Source organism: Cydia splendana, chromosome 6, assembly GCF_910591565.1.
Source record: "Cydia splendana chromosome 6, ilCydSple1.2, whole genome shotgun sequence".
Taxonomy (NCBI): Eukaryota; Metazoa; Arthropoda; class Insecta; order Lepidoptera; family Tortricidae; genus Cydia; species Cydia splendana.
The window spans coordinates 24,258,648-24,280,727 of NC_085965.1; the positions used below are offsets into that span (position 1 = coordinate 24,258,648).

General features: G+C 36.8%; 2 protein-coding genes across 2 annotated transcripts in view; both read left to right on the top strand.

Moving 5' to 3' along the window:
• The window catches only part of LOC134791744 (uncharacterized), a 63,661-nt gene extending 45,559 nt beyond the window's left edge, over positions 1 to 18,102 (top strand). The window contains exons 2-6 of the mRNA XM_063762885.1: positions 7,361 to 7,533; positions 11,830 to 12,016; positions 15,888 to 16,027; positions 16,231 to 16,447; positions 17,951 to 18,102. Of these exons, the coding sequence (XP_063618955.1) occupies positions 7,361 to 7,533; positions 11,830 to 12,016; positions 15,888 to 16,027; positions 16,231 to 16,447; positions 17,951 to 18,036 (803 nt within the window). The 3' untranslated portion in view covers positions 18,037 to 18,102. The remainder of the gene's footprint in view (positions 1 to 7,360; positions 7,534 to 11,829; positions 12,017 to 15,887; positions 16,028 to 16,230; positions 16,448 to 17,950) is intronic.
• On the top strand, positions 2,386 to 3,180 carry LOC134791578 (uncharacterized). Its single transcript, XM_063762628.1, has one exon. It carries the CDS (start codon positions 2,410 to 2,412, stop codon positions 3,178 to 3,180), a length of 771 nt encoding a protein of 256 aa, XP_063618698.1. The 5' UTR covers positions 2,386 to 2,409.
• Positions 18,103 to 22,080: the final 3,978 nt, after the last annotated feature.

Consider the following 22,080-nt stretch of genomic DNA (forward strand, 5'->3'; position numbering starts at 1 on the left):
AAGTCCATTTCATCACAAGTGCGACGCCCACAAGAGAATTTTGTGATTAAGAAGTCTACTTGCATGACACAGAACCAACTCTCGCCGTACTTGTGAAAACAAATTAAACCTTTACACTTTTCACCTTGTCTGGAAGATTTCCCTTTAGCGTTATTGCTAATGTCTCCTAAGTCTTTGTCACTAAAGTTTAGGCGGTCTTATGACCGCCGATTGTGTCACCTCTAATTTGATTTATACCTTTTTCATTATTGATGGTGCTACAACTCTGGCGGATAGGAGTAGTTATATATAAGAACATGTAAAATGTAAGTTTTATTTTTGTTCCTCTTTTTTTTTCTCTCTTTTGTCTGTTACCTATTTTTTATGCCACGAATAAACTATTTCTATAATTTTATGTGCATGATATTATTGATAGTGTTGTGTAATATGTTGTCTCTGTCACACAATGATATATAAAGTTATATAACTGCCAGTGTAGGGGCACCATGAGGTGTGCAAAGAAGATATTACATTGTAAATAATTTAATAAAAAGCATTTTCACTCTATAACATTCAAATGCAGCAGTTTTCTTCGCAATCACCAACTGCCTTACATAATCATTTGATAGTAATATTACTAATAATGTCGGATAAAGAAAGTTATTTATTTCTATTTATCATCACTACAATTTCTTAAGAATAAATCGTTAAAGAAAAAAATAAGAAGATTATAATGTTAAATAAACATCTAAAATTCTTAAATCAAGAATTTTTAAGATAAAGGATAAAGTACTAGATGGGATCAAATCCTCGCTTTAAGAAATGTTGTTTCTTTTTATAAACTTAAACTCGTGAAAGAGACGTGGTAGTAATAGTAGATATATAAAGTAAACTAGTATATAAAACAGTAGGTACATAAAGTAAAGTAGTATATAAAACAGAATTGGTGCAACATAAAGACTAATGTCGTTATCGTTAGTGTGAGATAGATGCTCGGTTACGTGTTGATGAAAGACACAGCTCGAACGGTTTTCTAATTGGAAAGGGAAATGCTAGAAAGTTGAGCCAGTATGGCTTTACTCTACTGTTTCATGCATTCTATCAGCCAGGTAAAGTTGCAAAGCTCTTGGCATCTTATTCCAATCGTCCCAGCACAGAATATTTGTTTCAATGAACCAGTAACAGTAGATTGTCTCACAAGACAGTTAAATGACATATTTATGGCGTTGGCGTACATTTAATCCTGGACGAAGCGAAATGTCTAAAATAGAATTCTGAGCGTAAAGAGGCGTAGAGAGGTGGAAATAATTAAATTTGTGACACAACTGCTTTTCACATCACCTATGAGAAAGTTATTGTTTCTAAATATTATTTAACCTAAGAAATTAGTATTGCACGTAATCGATTATAAACAAATTGTAATCCATGTAGTGTATGCTACACTTGTATTTTGATATTTAAATACTGGCAATAAAATGTCCGATAAGTGCCACTTTGACCAGTTATCAGAGAAGAAAAAGCCCTTTTCCGAATAGGTTATGTGAAAAACATCCGCAATCTCATAGTGCAGTTTTTATGGACCTCAAGATCGTATGCATACTGGTTTGAGCATACTGGTTTGTCTCAAAGCAATAGTAATACCTACACTCTGTCGACTTTGCCCAGCTGCATATTAATACGTACTCAAAGTTTCTGCTCTGTGCTGTCCCAAAATACTCTAATTAAAAACTTATTCGATAACGAAATTAAATACGCCGTGCACTGAATTTGTTTGTTAACGCGTTAATAATTAGCTCAGTTAATTAATTTGATGCTAATTAATTTAAATTGTTAAATGGAGGGGGATGGTTAATTAAAGCACTGTATACTCAGGGCACATAATTTAAGAGGGGGCTGAATTACAATGAGAGGTTTTATATTTAATATTTACACATTTTAGCCAGGAAATGCCATGTAAAAAATCACTCGAAAACTAGACTATATTTTCGAGGACATAAGTACAACCGTATAAGGTTAAAGTTGGCTTCATAAAAACAAATCACGAAAACATGTCTAATTTTCATTTATTTTTAATTGTAACGTTACCCTGCATACTATAGCAATAAAATTTTAGTATAAAATAGCTAGTGATACAGCTGAGGGATTTGCAACTAGCAACATTTTAATCAGAAGTATATATTTTTTTTTTTTTTTTTTTTTTTTTTTTTTTGTGCGGGTAGCCAAACAAACAACACGTCAAAATTGTAGAGCTGTAATTTAATTTTCGAAAAAAATAGTAATTTACATTGTATTAATGTAATAATAACTTACATGTGATATTTTGCACCTCATTTGCACCCACAGCAGTTATCACCACTTTTTACTCACAATTTAAACACTATCTTACACTAAAGTTCAAAGGTCGCAGTTAGTGTTAACTTTTGACACATCATGGATCACCTGGTGAAGCTCCAGAGGAGTATTGATGGCATGAAGGCCATGTTCGAGACTCGAATGGCCACCTTTGAGAGCTCTGTGGCCACCCAGGGTACAGAGGCGCTGCCAGACGAGTATAGTGCCTTTAAAAACTTTATGTTGAAAGCTGTATCAAGTCTCCAGGACCAAATGGAATTTGTGTTGAGAACCCTTGAAGAGATGGAGTCCCGTTCTCGAACCAACATTCTTCTGCTTCATGGTGTGCCCGAGGCACAGGGCGAGGACACCTCGTCTGCAGCGGTGGACATTCTCCGACAGACTTTAAAGGTGGACGGAATAACTCTCATGGCTTGCTATCGGCTGGGCAGGAATCTGATACCATCAAAGCCACGGCCTATCCTTCTTAAGTTCGGCTGCCACAGGACTAGAGATGCAGTCTGGGCTGCTAAGAAGCTGTTGAAGGGCTCAGGCAGAACTCTTTCCGAGTTTCTTACTAGCACCCGGCATGCAGTTTTTCTGGAGGCCCGCAAGCAGTATGGTGTTAAGGGCAGCTGGACAAGTGATGGGCGCATTGTGGTGCAGTGCCACGACGGGGTGCGCCGTAAAGTTGTTACGCTGGCCGAGTTGGAAGCGTTACCGGCCCCGCCAAGTGCTGACGGAGTCGTTGGAGGAGTGCGGACTGAGACGGAGGCGGCGGCAGAAGGGAAGGCATCGCCGGCGGTGGTGGCGCCGAGGCCACCACGCCAGGCGAGGTTTACTGCGGGCTCCGGTGTCGGCAAGCGTTGAAACAATGCGTAGTTGTGTTTCTGTATGTGTCCATTCCATGTTACTCGTGTTTAAATTCCGTCCTCCTGTGACGTCATAAGATCAAAATCTTCTTTATTTTTATAACGGTACGTTAAGAAATCACTTCAGTTTTTGCAGCGGTACATTTAAAATTTCTAGTTGATTTAAAAATCTGCTTTTGTAACCTACCCTGCCATGCTGTCACTTTGACATTTGACGTTTTTAGCGTTTTGTTTTTGCATCGTAGAGGTGTATTTTTCTGCTATTTTTTCTAATGTCAGTGCTGTACTTGTTCCTGTTTTTTTTTTTTATAGTTTGTGTTTACTATTTGTATGCTGGCGAGCAAATGAGGCGGTTGACTATTAAGGTACTCTTAGTAGTACTTAATAGTGATAATTACATAATATATATTTTAATTATTTTACATATTATAGACATATTTATATAAATTATAAAATAGTACTAAACCATATACAATGTCAGACGTTTTTAATGCTAGTTTAGACAGTGAGTTTTTTTCTCTTTCTTCTTCAAGCCTTTATGATTCTTTGAGTGACGCGTCAGATCTGCCTGATTTGGGTGAACAATTGCAATATACGTTCAACTCTTCGTGTAAAAACTTTAACGTTGTTCACATCAATGCACAGAGTGTGCCGGCACACTACCCTGAACTGCTCTCAGCCTTTAGCTCTAACAAGAATATTCATGCAATTCTCATTTCTGAGTCGTGGTTAAAACCTTCTCTTCCTTCTACGCTTTATCCATTGCCAGGGTACTGTCTGATACGGAACGACCGGACCGGCACCGGAGGAGGTGGATCGGGCACCGTCCGCGGTGGTGGTGTTGCTATTTATATTAAAAGTAACATCGCTTGTCGGATAGTCTCGCAGTCACCATCAGTCTATTCGAACTCTGCCGAGCACCTTTTTTTAGAAGCCACGTTACATCACTCCAAAGTCCTTCTTGGCGTTTTTTACAGCCCGTCTTCCAATATAAATTATTTCGATGCTCTGCACGATGTTTTAGTTGATTTAACCCCCCAGTTTAACCATAGCATTATCATGGGCGATTTCAACACCTGCCTCCTTAAAAATGATCTTCGCTCCTCTAAGCTTTATTCACTTGTAACTTCTCTGAACCTCAGTGTCTTACCGCTCACGGCTACACATTTTCCGCATAATGGCCCTCCTTCTTTATTAGACCTAATTATTACCTCTTCTCCAGACTTGGTTTCTCTTCATGGCCAGTTTCATGCTGCCGGCTTCTCCAATCATGATCTAATTTTTGCGGGATTCAGGATCCGTCCTCCAAAGCGGAAGCATAAAATTATAATGCGGCGAAATCTGCGGGACATGGATCTGCAAGCCTTCTATGCCGACTTAACGAGTGCGGATTGGCAAGGGCTAGAGAGTCTCGCAGATATCGATATGAAGGTGAGGGCTTTCAATGACATATTGCTTGGGAACTTTGATAAACACGCACCGCTGAAACCCACGCGCGTTAAACACTTCCCTGCGCCGTGGCTCACGCCGGAAATCAAGCTGCTGATGGCCAAGCGAGATCGAGCTCGAGTAAAATTCCGACAAAATCCCTCGGATAGTAATCGCCAGAAGTATATGTCATTACGTAACCGCTGCAACAAGGTCTGTAGGGAGTCAAAGCGCCGCTACATACACCAGTCCATTGAGGAATGTCCCCCGGCTAAGTTGTGGAAGTTTTTAAAAACACTTGGGGTTGGCAAATCTCAATCGCATGGTTCTAGTTTTCTTGACGTAAATGGTATAAACCAATTCTTTAGTACTTCGCCGGTTACTCTTGATCCTTTTACTAAACGCTCTACTCTATCGCTTCTTGCTGCTACTACAACCAACTCTTATTTAGCTCCCTTTGAATTAGGCGTTATTTCTTCACAAGAGACACTTAAAATATTGAAATCTATTAAAACGAAGGCCGTCGGTGATGATAACCTCAGTGTGGATATGCTTATGCTCGTGGCGGATTTCATATCACCCATCATCTCCGACATCATTAATTTTTCTCTATCCAATGGCACGTTTCCGGCATCCTGGAAGTATGCCCATGTTATCCCTCTCCCAAAAACCTCCAATCCTGCATCTTTCTCCCAATACCGTCCTATCTCCATTCTCCCAATATTATCCAAAATTATTGAACATTATGTTAACCGTCGTCTCCTATCTCATCTTAATAAACATTCCTTATTTAATCCCCTCCAATCTGGATTTCGCCCCGGGCATAGCACAGTTACCGCTCTGGTTAAAGTCACCGACGATATTCGGTTTAATATAGAATCAAAAAAGCTTACTGTCCTTGTCCTCCTTGATATTAGTAGTGCCTTCAACACGGTAGACTTTGAGATCCTTCTAGGCACACTCAACACACTTAACATTTCCCAAACTTCATTATCTTGGTTCCGTAGTTACCTTTCTGGCAGACGCCAGCGTGTTAGAGTAGATGACAAACTGTCCGACTGGTGTGAGCTCACCGCTGGCGTCCCGCAAGGAGGGGTGCTTTCTCCACTCCTGTTCTCTATTTTTATTAATGGTATCACCACATCGCTTACGTCTTCATACCATCTTTATGCAGACGACCTACAAATTTATGCAGCGGCTAGTATAGACGATCTTCCCTCATTAATTGCTCAGATTAATTATGACTTAGAGTCCATACGGGATTGGGCGTGCAAATTTGGTTTAAAAATTAATGCTCAGAAGTCACAGGCGATTGTCATTGCCAGTCCATACTATGTAGACAAGCTCTCGGACATGGTGGTACCTGACATTTTGTTTGATAGGATTATTATCCCTCTTTCCTCTACTGTCCGAAATCTGGGTATCATCATGGATCAGACGCTTTCTTGGGCTCCTCACGTAGCCGAGGTGAGCAAAAAGATTTTTGGATCTCTCCATTCTCTTCGACGACTACAGAATTTCCTCCCTCTTCACACCAAACTAACTCTTGCTCGTTCTCTATTGCTCCCTCTTCTTGACTATGGTGACGTTGCATTTTTGGACCTTACTGAGGAATTGCTGGATAAACTTGAGCGTCTACAAAATGTTTGTATCAGGTACATATTTGGCCTCCGTAAGTACGATCACATTTCTGAATTCCGCTCTCAGCTCGGGTGGTTACCGATCCGCCGACGCCGAAATGTGCGTGTCTTGTCGTTGCTTTTCAACGTACTCTTTAACCCCTGCTCTCCATCTTACCTTACCGAGAGATTTAATTATCTGGCTGAAGGCAGTGAACACCGCTTACGTTCAAGTGCTAATCTTACGCTTGCTATTCCCCCGAATAAGACACGATCGTATGCGAATTCGTTCACGGTACGCGCGGTGAAGTTGTGGAACGAGTTGCCCCTGTCGCTCAAACGGTCCCAGTCTGTAGCGTCACTCAAGGCTAATTTGAAGAAACGTATGCTTTCCAACCAAGCGTGATTTGGTTAAGTACTGATTTTTTTTTTTTGTTGACACTTGTGTATATATATATATATAAATATATATAATTATATTATATGTAATATATGTTTAGTATTTATGTATGTAGCATGTATTTTATTTTATAATATTATTTATGTATTTTATTTACTTTTGGACGTTTTGGTTAGTTTACTTTTAAAATGTTACTGTGCATTCCGTAAGTTTGTCTATCTAATTTGAATTCTCCCCTCATCTACTCGAAGGTTAGCTGGAAGAGATCCCTTACAGGGATAAGTTCGCCTTTGTACCTTTATTTCTGTAAATATTATGTAAACCTGTGTTGTGTACAATAAAGTGATTACTACTACTACTACTACTACTACTACTACTACTACTACTACTACTACTACTACTACTACTACTACTACTACTACTACTACTACTACTACTACTACTACTACTACTACTACTACTACTACTACTACTACTACTTTCTGAGTTACTGAGGTAAAACGTTAACACATTCAGGGCCAAGAACCCGACTGTCGGGTACACTGTTCGTAGCGACTACGCGCTACATACGTCGAAACCGTGACTACGCGCTGCGAGCGTAACCCATAGCACTTATTGGCAATGTTATGCATGTGTTCAAAGACATGTATTTATCTTTATATTTTTTATAATTTATTTAGTAGTATTTCTACTCGAAATAACACGAATCTAAATATATCTCCTTGTTACAGTGATCGCGACAGCGCACAACATAACCTTACTAGAGGTCCCCCGCTACGGAGACCCGCGGAGAGACGCCAATCTCGTCTGCCACTATATGAATGAGAAAGGAGACCCGCCTCTTCACTCTGTCAAGTGGTACAGAGACAACAATGAAATATTCAGATACACGCCGGGACAACAGGTAAATAATTATATTAGTTATGTCTATTTTGATACTGACAGCCAGCAACTGCTAGGTGGGTTCTCTTTTCGTAGGTAGTTTTTGCTTGAAAACGGAAAATCCACGCTATTAATTAAATTTAAGTATGTACCGAACTTGTTACTAACATAATTTAAGGGACTTGTCCTTAAATAAAATATATTCATTCATTCATTCATTGACTATGAGCATAGCGCGTAGTTTGCGCTAGCAGTGAATGCGTTAAGAAATGTTGGCCCCAGGTTGGGTGCCACTTTCGATTGACTGGTAGGTAACCCAACAGCACATCACTAGACGTCCCGCACTACTGAGATCTGGGGACACTAAATGCTGTTATCTCCCTTTCACTCTTCCATATAGTGCGATAGAGACAGATGTCGTTACTTACACTTATTCATAAAATATATTTTAAAATATATGTGGTACTGGAGTACAAATAAGATGTTTCGATATAAGACGAAAAAACATGTGTATTGTCCCACGTTGGGCGCCATCTTCAATTCCTCATTGTTGTTTGTCGAGTCTTACAACTTCTGGGGTAGACATTCACTTCACGTTTCTAACATTTGAACACGTTACTCTTAGAACATATTACTTATTACTTAGTGCCACACAAGTGTAATTCAACTTTTTGGATTTGAGTACCTATATAGACACAGCTTGTGAAACAGTGTCTGCATAGGTTTATTTCCCAAAATGTACACCTAGCCGCAAAATTGCATATCTATTTTATGAATGATTTCATTTTTAACATGTCCAAGCAATTTTACAGCTCGCTGTACATAAAGAGACATTATGGACACTTTATCAACGAGAAACATTTTTACAATAGAAAATTGAACAGATGAATAATGTAATTGGATGCGTTTGTTATTGAAGTGAACATTCATACTTGCTGCTTCCAACCCGGAAATGAGTAGCCAGCACAACTTCCTTTGTATAGCTACAATTACAAACTATGTTCAGACACTAAATTAGAGATACGGAAATGAAAAGAGTTTCCTCCCATTCATTTCTCTAATTCAGTGTAATTTTAGGTTTTTGCTTAGAACAAAGAACCGAAAATGTGTAAGTTTTTGCTTATTTTTGGTTCTCTAATTTGAAGACCTTATCAAAAAAGCTACACAAGCTTTGAATGTGGTTTAATTAAATCAAACTTCAAATATTGTTCATAATTTTTTTGGCACATATCAATTTAGCTCAAATTGGCATTGATTTGTTTGTTTAATGTTGTCTTCGGTCACCGCGATAGTTACATTTTTTTCATAAAGAGATTTAAGATGCTTTCATTGCTATCTAGCTGCTTGTTATTTGCCGTTTAACGTCCTTATTTTTTTTTTTTTTTTTTTTTTTTTTTTTTTTTTTTTTTTTTTTATTTATTCAGAACACATACAGTCATATAAGATACATATGTTAGAGGTGCGTAATACGCACATAAATCTTAATACTAAAAAGACCTGGAGGTTCATAAAATATACATGTAACTGAAAATTGGTATACAATAGGTACAAGCATAAGCCCAAGGTAGGATACATACAACAAGAAGCAAGAATAACTCATTAATACTTACAGCAAAAAGTCGGAATAATAATAATAATTACAGCGAGGGTCAAGAAAAGAAATATAGAATTCTGAAAATAGGAAGCGTAGTACAGAAAAATAGATAAAAATCAAGGAACAATAGCTATCAAAATAAAATCTCAGAGAGTAGGTAGTTACAGCAATAATATTTTTTCCTTTAACATGATTTTAAGTGTAGTAAGTGATTTGTGAAAGAGATCAATCCTGCCTAGATGTCTATTGCAATAGTTGGGCACTCGTCTGAAAAACGTATGCTGCGCATATTTCTTGCGAGCAAAAGTAACGTGAAAAAGGGGCCTAGAACGTAAGGGGCGGTGCGGAACACTAAAAAGCACTTTTTGTAAAAGATTAGGGCATTGGATTGCATTTTTACAAATTTTGTAGAAAAACATAACATCCAAATACATCCTACGATTACTGAGGGAAGGGATATTGAAGTACTTCGCAGCCGTCGAGGTGTCATTGAAGTGAAAACCTGTCCTATAACTAAGAGATTTTATAAAAATGTTTTGAATCCGCTCCAGTCGATCAATATGTACCTGATACTGCGGTGACCATATAACACTACCGAACTCGAGGACGCTACGGACAAAACAGAAAAACAATAACTTATAAGTTCTAGGTCGCTTAAAAGGCTGCCCTACCCGAAGCAACATGCCCAAATTTCTATATGCCCGCTTACAAATGTTATCTATGTGGGTATTAAAATTTAATTGCGAGTCTAATGTAACTCCTAAATCTCTAATGAAGGAAACTCTTGAAATATTTGAATGGGATAATTTATAATTATATATTATAGGGTCTTGCTTACGATTGAAGCTGATAACAAAACATTTGTCGGGGTTAAGGAAAAGATTATTATTTGAACAATATTGGGAAAAACGATCTAGGTCTTCTTGCAATGCATGGCAATCCGCTTCCGAAGTAACAGATTTGTATATTTTCGTGTCATCAGCATAAATTAGGTGATCAGAGTTTAGAAAACAATTAGCTATGTCGTTGACATACAAGACAAAAAGAAGCGGGCCAAGGTGTGACCCTTGTGGTACTCCGGATGGCACGGGAAGAAAACGCGATGTATATCCCTTCAATGCAACAGCCTGACTTCGGTTCGAAAGATATGATTTTACCCATCTCAAGAGATCGCCATGTATACCGAGCTTGAGAAGTTTAATTATTAAGTTATTATGATTTATTTTATCAAAACATTTCGAAAAGTCGGTATACACGGCGTCAACCTGGTAACCGGATGAGATCCTGTCGGTAATAAAATCAGTGAAAGTAAGTAAGTTAGTGTCCACACTCCTACCTTGACAAAAACCGTGCTGATTCAGAGATATATGATGGCAAATTACGGCCCTAATCTCGTTACAAACAATTTTTTCAAATATTTTTCCGAAAATATTTAGTTTGCTAATGGGTCTATAATTAGTCACTAATTGGGTATCGCCACTTTTATATATAGGTGTGATAAGGGCTTTCTTCCATAAATCAGGGAAATGACCACTTGACAGTGATTTAGTGAAAATTTTAGTAAGCGGAACGACTAATTCACGAGCGCACGATTTGATAAAGATAGGATGGATCAAGTCAGAACCACTACCCTTTCTAATATCAACTTTTTGTAAATGTCTGAGTACACAATCTTCAGTAATAGTAATAGACCGCAAATCAACAAGAGTGTCATCATTTGGGACTGGCAAAGAACTGGTAGTAGTGGGTGGATCAGGAATAAAAACAGAGTTAAAATAGTCATTAAAATAGTTACTTATGGTGTCTCCATCCCTGGAAGTATTACCAAGATATGTCATTTGGTCCGGCATGCTATTGGTAGGAAATTTTGACTTAATAAAGGTCCAAAAGTATGACGGATTGCTACAAATTTTGTCCTCAGCAAAGGCGATGTAGTTATTGTAGCACTCAGACTCCATCTTATGTTCCCTTGCCCTTAAGAGAACAAATTCCGCTCTGTCCAGTGGATTACCGTACACTTTCCATCGCTTATGGACTGAAAGCTTTTGTTTACGAGTTTTAATAAGGACGCGGGAGAACCATGGAGGGTATCCGTTGTTGACATTGATACATTTATGCGGGATATGTTTTATTATGAGGTTCCTAACGACAGAATAAAAATATGCAACAGAATCCTCCACGTCAAGGTCATTTAAACACGACCAATCAGTCACTAATAATTCATTACGAATGAGATCAAAGTTTCCACGATGAAATACTGGCTTTGTAGATTGATTCGGTATTAATTGAGGCAAATAGGTTGTCAAATTTAGAGCTAAAGATATATCCAAAGCTATATGCTGAGGGTCTTCGGGAGTAAGCGGGGAGGTACAGGAGGTAACCATGCAGTCAGCATTGCTCAACACTAAGTCCAAAACCCGTCCATTAAGGTTATAACACGCATTGAACTGGTGTACACTGGTTAGTGCAATAAAATCAGAAAGCATGGTCACAATGGGGTCATCGCTTGCCTCTATTTGGAGACGGTTTTGGTCCCCGCACAGAGACCAACAAGCGTGGGAAATATTGTAGTCACCCATTATTGATTTTAATCTACATAATCTATTATAACCTCCAACTATTTTTCTCTTTCTTTTATGTCTAATAACTTGACCAGTGTAAGTTTGCGCGTTCTTTTGGTAATCAGAACTTGATATTGAAAGCTAATTTTATTTGTCTTTCTAGCCGGAAACCCGCACGTTCAACACGACAGCCGGCACCATCACACGAGGCGACTGCAACAAGCATCGATGCTCCATCAACGTGGTTTTACCCAAACATTACACCACCAGGATATCATACACGTGTGAGGTGTCTACTGAAGGTCCGAGGTTCGCTGTTGTCAAGCAGACGAAGAATCTTACAGTCGCTGGTAAGTGAAAACAAATATGTAAAAAATGCAAAAAATCATTGCATGAAGCGAGCCTACAACTTGCATTCGCTGAAAGAGTAAGAACTGCTAGTTTATCAAAAATTGAGGGTAGGTGTACAATTAGAACACGGCGTAAAAACTAGGATATGATAATCTCATAGACCCCGGTTCTCTTCAGTATCCATCTAATATGAATTGCGTTAATGTAGTGTAACTAGCTATTCCGAAAGTGCTTCGAAATGGAAACATTCTTCGTAAGATCTTTTAGACTAATTTGGCTAAGCGCAATTCCAGCTATAATATATGTTAGCGGCTTTCCAAAAATAAGAGTAATAATACCGCATTCTTATTTACTTGTGTTCATTTATAAAAAGTAAGGTGATTGAACTTCCCAATTTTACTTTAGTTAAAATAATTAAACAATTGTGACGTCACTACCGGTCAGCCCACCTCACCTGACGAACAGGTGGAAGTGGTCGAGATTGGAGGGGCGATGGTCTAATAAAAGGCCTTGCACCTCATTAAAGCGACCATTATTATCTGAGCAACCTTAGGAGTAAGACCTTAACAGCCTATGCTGACAAAAAGTGTCCTAAAAGTGTATTATTGTCATTTATTGTACGATGGTGCTACTAATATTACTGTAAATAGCTAAAGTGCTGATAGTTTAAAAAGTGTGCTGTGTAAAGTTATAAATAAACGATAAATATGAGTATTTTACAACGAAGTTTCTTTTCTACAACGAAGACCTCAGCCTTCCTACTACGAGTTACCACGATTAGCGCTCAAAAGGAAGCCGAGCCCTAACATATATGTACATAGTGATTTATGTATGTGTTTACTTTAAAACTAACATCCACAAAATTTAAAGCCAAAGTAGACTATAAAACTGCCACAATAAATTTTTCAAGCTAACGGTCCTCTAAACGCCAAGATCTCAAAAGCATCCAGCGGGAAATGCATGTGCAGCAGCAATCAGTCAGTGTCGAGGCAATTCGCGGGAGCGGGACGGGGATGTATGGCGTGACTGCTCTCATTGGGATTGGAAAATGAGATACTGTCTTGGCTAGCTGAGAAAAATTGAAGATCGGGATTGGCTGTGTTTATTGTCCGGCAAAGACAAAAGTGAAGCCTTGCTTCGCTTTACACTCAATGGCATTGATCAAAGATCGAGGTTTGATTCTCATCTCAATTCTGAACGACAAGGTTGCATGGTTACTTGTGATATATGACGCAATGCTTCATTTTTTTTTTGGGAAAAAAAAATTCACGCCGTGGTGTTTTAAGTTAACAGTTCGTGTGTGTGTTATTACACAGGTTAAAATAAAAGGAGTAGATTTTAATTAGAGTTAAATATTCGGGTTAAATCAGAAAATTTGTGCTAATTTTGGGTGTGTCCACCATGCCACCAGGAGACACGTGAATGTAATTGCTGTGTATGACCCTCATAAAGTAAAGGATATATCTTCGGACCAGTGTACGGATACTGTGAGTGTTGCGTGTCGTGCCGTGGACAATAAACATTAAACTTTAACGGGTAGCTGCAATTTCTTTGTCTACCCCGAACATTTTTATAAACTAATTTCGGGTAGTTTAGTGGTGTTTTATTAATATCTCCGTTGACATTTGTTGGGACGTCAGTCTTTCCGTGACCACAGCTGGTGCAACTCAGCTGAAACGTCGGAATTAAAGGTAAAAACAATGAAATTATATCGCGGTAGACCCGTTTGTGTAATTAAATATGTGTACAAAACGCGAGAGTTTAAAGTGTTATATCTCATAAAGTAAGTTGTATTTAGAGCTACAAAAAGGACCTTATTTTCCGGATAGAGTAAAGGTACCGGCAAAAATTTTAGAGACATGTATCTGTATAAAATAAATATAGTAATAAATATTCTTTTCGTCAGAAACTATTTAACGGATAAGAATAATAGACGAACTATTTCAACCACGGTTTAATAAAAGCACCGCTGGCACATTCTAACGAAATTCTTCCTTGCGGCCGACACTGAAAAATGGTGCTAACATCAGGGAACTATTTGCTAGATATACTCAAGTATATCTACGTCTATTCTTAGCAACACCCTATCTCAGCTACAAATAGGGAAACTAATTTTTATCAAGCAGATAAGTCTTCGAGCGATACTTATTACGAAACACCTCTTTCCTTTTATACAAAATTACATATAGGTAAAAAAGCAAATAATGATTTTGAATATCTTACATCCTAATAGAAATTTATAAGAACATTAAAACTTTTAATAGAATAATTAATAGTCTCGTTATTTTCTCTTTGAAACGTTAATCTTTGTAAAAGTGTCAACAAATCAAGATTTCTTCAGTTCAAATCCGTAACATCACACGGCACTTAAATACTGCTTAGTATTCAGCACATTAAAATTCCCATTGGGGAATGGAAATAAATGTTTCCAGTGATATCTTCGTCGTTAAATCTGAGATTTTATGGATCATCTTGGATTATCCTTTCATCACAAAGTTCGAGGAATTTAATGACCATTTAAATTTAAATAACAGAACGCAATTAACATTGCATTTGTTTACATTTTAACATTAGACTTTGTAAAGTCAACTGTTTTAGATTTCGAGAAGATATGTGATAAATAAATAACAGAACGTAATTAACAACGCTATTGAATCTTCTGCTATTTTAGAGACTTAACAGATTAAATAATTATGAAAAGCTTGTTAAGGTAGATAAATACTCTAATTCTACATACTCACAATAAAATTAAACCTATTAAAATAAAATCAACGTGGAAAAACCGTCTATAAGAGAACAACGTCTACAAACTCTTTCGTTCCTTTAACTGCTGCATTTGTTCACATACTCCATTTGTCAGAAGGTTGGTAGAGCAGAGGAGGAAACTTTTCCTTTTTGACTGTGTCTGTGTACAAGCAGGAGGATATATACAAGCGCAGGAGTTCGAAGCGATCAAGAGTTTGTAGACCGTCTTCCCCACATTGACTTTTTTATGTTAAAAGTTGTCTCATAAGTATAATTTATTTCTAGTCGTTTTAAAATACTAATGTTAGCTCAATAATGTCATGGCTGTTTTAAGCAATATTCAGATTTCTAAATATTGCTTTATCCCTAATAAATTACACGCTATTTTCATTTATAGCCTCATTAAAGTCAACGGCTACCAATTTCACATACCTACCAAAACCACACTCTAGTTTATCGATCAACGGATTCATGCTACCATCCTTTTCACTTTTCAACATCGCTTAGTTAGTGTGAAAGGGACGGCGTGATCGAGAATCTGTTTCGAATGCACATTTTGGTCGGTAGTTGACGTGTTGACGCACCGTATATTGTGGAGTTTGTGAAAATCGCCGCTATAAAGTGCTGCGGTTTCGGCCACATTAAGCTTTCATGGCAATTTGCTGCTGGTCAATTAATGATTATTCGGTCAGCGTGTCAATTATGATTTTAATATTTACATCAGTCATGTGCATCAAATTGATGCTAGTGTTGCTGCATTAGTACCTATAATCGACTATGATGGTTTTATGTGACGCGGATTAAATACTTAGGTACTGGTTTATTTGTCCTCCTATCTGAACCAGGTTTCTATTTTTAAAACCACGCCTCTCTTCCAGGCTAATTCGAACGTCAACAGACATCAAACCAACATTAGATTGATATTGGGATCATATCAGATAGCAGGCGTCTCGCTCGCACTAATACTTGTGCGGACAAATCACAAATCTGAGCTAATTTCTCGGTCTTGGGTCATCTCAGATGGGATTTGGGCATTCATATCCCTCTTCACTGTTGCCAGCCATATCATTTGGCATTCGTCGGATTGTCATAGGTAATGTAATTCATTTTATATTTTGTCGGCAGTGACGCTAAAGCAAGACCCGGTGATAACCGGAGTCCCGAGCAGTGTGCAGCTGGGAGAGGACGTCATGCTGAACTGCTCGACGGGCCCGGCCATGCCACCCGCCAACATACAGTGGTACATTGATGGAAAACCTGAAATTGTACGTATAGTCATACTGTATAATGTGCCTATTTGATAACTGGAGTCCCAAGCAGCTAGGGGACGTCACTACTGTTCGACGGGCCCGGCCATGTGAATCCTTGGGTCAAATTAAGTAGTCAATATTGGAACGTAGGTATAACTCTCGCGTTGGACTGACCAAGTGACCATAATAACTAAACCATTTTTTCTTTATCCTACCAGATCCAACCCTGGGAAGGCAACACAGAAGTGACAGTCGCCAACGACGAAGGTCTGCGAATGAGCTGGCGGCCCCTACGGTTGACGATCAGCACGCCACGAGGCGTAGTGACGGTGCGGTGCGAGGCAAGGCAACCGGTGCGGCCGCCGTACGTGCGGTCCACTAACGTGAGCCTCGCTGTGGCGCGGTCGCCGCATTTATCCATGTTCACAGCTTCGGGTGAGTGACTTTATCATTACTATATAAATTATAATACTAATTACAACGATTTTGATAGCACAAGAAATAGGTACAAATGTTACTTTAAACGTCAAACTTCTATGAAATTATGACGTATAAATAATACTTGCACTGCGAGTGCTATCAAAATCGTTGTCTTGGTCTAATTCTATATATTATATAATAATGATGAAAGTTGTAAGTGCAGTGCGGTGCGAGGCAAGGCAACCAGTGCGGCCGCTGTATATGCGGTCCCATAGTCATTTTGAATTTTGCGCCTTTTTGCACTGACAGATTGTTTTACAACGTAAATACAACGACATAATAATGTCGCTGTTAAACAATAAATCTTCCTACCACACTATGATTTAGAAATCTATCATCATTCATCTCCTCGCAGTCCGTCCGTCCGTCTGTCCGCCCAATTATGGTCCCCCGTCTATCCATCAAGGGTGGTGACGGAGTGCGCGATTAAATATCTTATTTATGTGGATTTTCGGTGACTGCAGCTGGAAACATTTTTTCCGAATGAGCTAACTGGTATTTGCTTTGAAATATTACGTTGGCAGCAGTCCCTAACCTTTTTTGATATTAATGTTTAAGTACGTGAAATATTCGTTATTGAGGGTCGTAAGTTATAATACAGCCAAAAAGTAATAAATAATGGCGGAGCCATACATTCGGCTCCGCCATTTTCAAATATTACAAATATACTAGAGAAATATAGGTATTTTATCTTCGAACCTGCTCACAAAATTTCACGAGAATCGGTTGAGAATTATTACGACCTGAAGAGCTAGAGGAGAACATGCTAACATACGAAAGCATTTTTACTCAAGCTGAAACGGAGACCTTCGGTAACGTTCGGTCAATAAGGTAATCGTTTTATACAAATTTTCGACCTGAGAAACCTTTCGGGTCATTATCAAATAGGTATATAATTATCAGACATCGTAACTTTTACAGCATGGTGTTAACGGAATTGGTATAGATAATTCCAACTCAAATAGTAAACTAAGGTTAATATTAACGTAATTAATGATAATTAATCATTAGGGTTGAAATCGTTTATACCGATTCCGTTAACACCACTCCGCTGCACCAAAAATGCTGTAAAAGTTACGATGTCTGATAATTATTAATTCGTATCAGAAAACAACTGACAATAATGACTATAGTTCATTTTTTTAGCATTAGAAAGAAGATAAACAATCTTGACGTGTCTTTTTATTTAAAAATATTGATAAACGCTTTAAAAAAATTGTTAATATTACTTATGAAAGCAAAAGAATGTAAAAGATCGTATATGATTTATTATTGTAACATATTTGCTGTGACTTATCTTTCAATGGTGATTTTTAATAAGAAGACATGTCAAGATCGCTTACCTTCTTTCTAATGCTAAAAATAACGAACTATAGGGTCATGTTTGATTGGTAGTATCAGCGCCACCTAGCGTCATTTCTTAGTACTGTTTGTATAACATTTTCCTTTTACCAACAGGCTCGAGCACGGCGCAGGCGGCGCTGGCGCTCCTGGCCGGCGCGTCGCTGCATCTATTGTGTAAAAGTGCCTTGACTGAAGTATAGTTTAGGACTAATGTTAACGGAACCATAATCGTTACCGTCAAGGGTCGATCGCAGCTGTTTACTTTAACATAAAACTTACATTTGACATCAAAATGATGTATTTTTTTTCTCATTCTCACGTGCGTCTCACTCGGTACATTCACATGTAATGAGTAAATTTAGATATTTGATGTCGAAGTGTACGTTCGAATTGACCTCACAAAAGTTACAAACCGTTTTGCTGATGAAATTGTGGATGTGTCTATGCGGGTTCAAATCCTGGCCTAAGTAGGCAGTCGATTGTTTTTTGTTTTAGTTTGTTTTAATACAAACTAGTGTCGTAATAGCTTTAATTTTATATGTAAAAGAGCATGCAATGAAAAAAGAGAATACGTTAGTACGGTTAGTAGGTAGATATAATAATTTAATTAGATTTATTTAACACCTATTCCACTGCTACATTTAATACTGTGAAATATACGGATTAACTACAATATAGGTTTAATAATGGTCACTTGTATCCGTTTCCGTTCTTCGTAAATGAACAGATCCGTTTCATCGTAAATGAACAGATGGTAACAGAATTCATTGATAAGTCCAGTTCTGTAATTAAATTATAAATTATCAGGATCGAAAAGGTTGCCGACCACCGCCGACTTGCTTACTCTCCGTCCCGCTGCTAATTATAATTACGTTGTGACAACCCTTATTCGGCGGGATCAGGGATAGCAAACAATGTGATCGGGACAATAGAGATTAAAAGATTTTGCCAAATTAAGCGCATTACGTTTCATAGAATTTGGCGTGACTTTAAGAGATATTAACTCAATCAATTTACTTAAATACTTAAGTCAGATTAACAGGGCCATTTTTTTACACATGTGAAATATATACAATTCGTATCCATCAAAAATATACAGAATGAAATCCAGTCTCTATTGTACAAATTCATTAAAAAACGTGACACAAATGTGAATACGAAAATATAAAATAAAGTTATTTGTGGTTGAGCGAATTTGATCGTTATCAAAATAGCTGCGATTGACCCCCAGTGTATGAAAAAATAAACCAGTGCTGCATTGTGTACTTTTTACAATGTTTTCCCTCTACCACATACTTTATTTAGGATTTGATTACACTGAATATTTTTTGAATGTTTAAAGTAGATCTCAAATTCATTTTGTACTTTTATAATCGCACTAATTCGAATTGTTTTACAGTTTGGGGCAGTCGTTAAAATGGTAAATTAAAGATTTTATCTTTAAAAATGTTTTTTTTTTGTAAATTTTTACCAACGATAATAACGGTAACGATATTCATCAGAAACTTAAGTTTGTGATGAATTAATTAAGATATAAACAAACCCAGAATATCCACAAATTCAAAAAAAATATTAAAAAAAAGTACATATGCAGTCCTGTTCAGACTTGAGGTCGATTATAATTTTGAATAAGAAAATAGTTATATGAAAATCAAATAAAATCAATTTACTATTTAAATATAGCAAGCACTGAATTTGAATGTTCTAGGTCACGTAAATTTGTAATTATTTACATATGTTGGGAAGCTAACTAAAATACCGTGTCTACATTAAATGAGTGTATTGTAAAGTCTAAAAAATATGTGTAAATTGTTGTATTAATTAATTATTAATTCGACAATGTTCTAACTATTTTTATTAATGTTGGTGTGTATTTGTTTTATTGTGTTTATAGACAGTTTTTTAATTAATTTAAGTAAAATTATTAATATATACGAGTCAACTGTCAAACTTGTCACTCATCTTAGTAAAAATGAACGAATTTAGTTAAAATTACAGTATTAGGTAAATGTAATTAAAAATATTGCGTAGGATTTTAAAAGAAAACGAATCAATAAGCTCTTCGTTGTTTTCGACAACCGTTATTATGAAAAAAAGGTTCTCTTATTTATCACCGAAAATGGTATGGCCGATTATCACTTCCCAACTCACGTTTCGCGTAATTTTATTTCGCCGAACTTTCATTTCCCAACTTATCAAATTTATTTTTTCATTTGCCAACCTCACAGTTACCAACTAAACATTCGGTATGTATTTTATAATGTCAATTTTCAAAATGCCACCTTTCATGTTGTAGAATGTTTTCGTTGGCATAATATACACTTAGTTGTTTATTGTTTACCAAATGTGTTAGTGAGTTTTTTTTTGTAATACCTCCTTTTTTTATAAGACTTATGTTTTATTTGTTTTTTATTACATAAAAAGTCGGTTCCGGTTTTCTCACGGTCAACCTAACACGCTCCTCCTCGCTTCGCTCGTCGTCGCACCTAACTGGACTCTGTCACATATGAGATTTCTGTTACTATACATATTATTAAAATCTACCACTATCAGTGTTGACTAAAGTCGCAACTCATTATTAGCATATAAATATATTTATAAATTTAATATTTCCAACCAAAAAATATGTAGGTATGGGTAGGTATGTATTTTTTTCTTATTTGTAACTTGCCTAATGTATAAAAAGGGAACTGTTGCATCAACGAAACGTTATTTGTCCAAGAGTTCTTCGACCAAGTGAAAAATTTGACAAATGATAAGTCTTCCAAAAGTTTAGAGGCATTATAATAATCTGCTTTACAATAATTCTACCAATTGAAACGTTGTCATACAAAAATTTGCTAATCGTTCGTTGTCAAAGAGAAAACGTCGGCGAAATGTTGGTTGGCAAATGAAATTCGGCCAAAAAAAGTTCTGCGAAAAGGCAGAACACCTAAAAAAAGCTCTATCTTGGATGTTCTTTGATCACCTCTAGAATACGATCAGGTTTATCTTAACTCCAAATTCAATGCCATTCATGATTGTAATGACTGTAATTTTGCATGGAAACTTACCTTTTCACCTGCTCAAAGTCCTCTCTTTTCAGTTTTTTGCCAGAAACATAAAAAAATAAGGGGTAGTCTTATGAATATAATCATCCGAAGTGTTTCGACGAAAAATGTTGATTACCCCTGCCTGAGGAGTGTCTCCAAGATATTGTGCCGAAGTGATGTGCCAAATTTTGTTTTTATTAAAAAACATGCTTTGTTTTGAATGGTTGAAAGTGAAAATATTGTCATTATATCTTTTGGTAATAACATTATTTAACTCTTATACGTAAGGTGTATTCGGGTAATCTCAAAAATCATTTAAAAATCACTATCGTATATGGTTGTATTAATAGTCTCTTTTCGGAAATATTCGCCCCTTTTTAAAGTGTTTTTTTTTTACTTTCGTAATTACCCGAATTCACCTCATGGTGACTTATGAGAGCAAAAATTGTTTTGTAGCATTATAAAGACATGACCTTATTATTAAAATGACTTTGTGAGTCGTGTGAGTGATTTGAGGTAAATTATAATAGTTTTATTAATTATATTTTTGTATTAAATAGTTTTTATTTAAATATCGTTTCATAGCAACTTATTAGTAAATACAGTCTACAGATTTGAAAACAATTTTTTTTTGTATTTGTCAATATTGCAAAGAAACCTTTTTTTAATCATTGTAAAATGAGGTTACTTAGCAAAGTCATTATGTCTATAGTAGAATATAAAAATATTTCTAATAAAATATGGAAAATATGGACAGTTTAAGTAAGAATGTTGCAAAAGCGTTTTGTCACCGAGCATACCATTGTTGATATATATGCCATGTGTCTAAAAATTCCAGTTTACGTAGGTTATTTTTGGTATATTTAGTTGTCAGGAATGTTAAAACGTGTTCTTAATTTTGTTGCGTTCCGTATTTACTCACGGGCGCACGCGTATAATACATAAGACACAATAATACATAGAAAAAAAGTACATGATCTATGAAAATAATAAAGAGAAACATAAAATAATTTGTTCACCACGAAATGGTCGGGACCACCACAGCATAAATGCTAACCCGAAAGTCAGCGCGATTTTCCGGCAAGACCATTTGTGGGCAAAATGATATCATTTAGAATTTGACATCAAAATGTGTTCGAATTTGCCTCATGTATTCCCAGGCACGTTAATTAAATGATTCGATTTTGTATTACCATGATACGAGTTTCCGAA

Coding starts and splice junctions, on each gene's coding strand:
- LOC134791578 (XM_063762628.1), top strand. CDS start 2,410: ATGGATCACCTGGTGAAGCTCCAGAGGAGTATTGATGGCATGAAGGCC.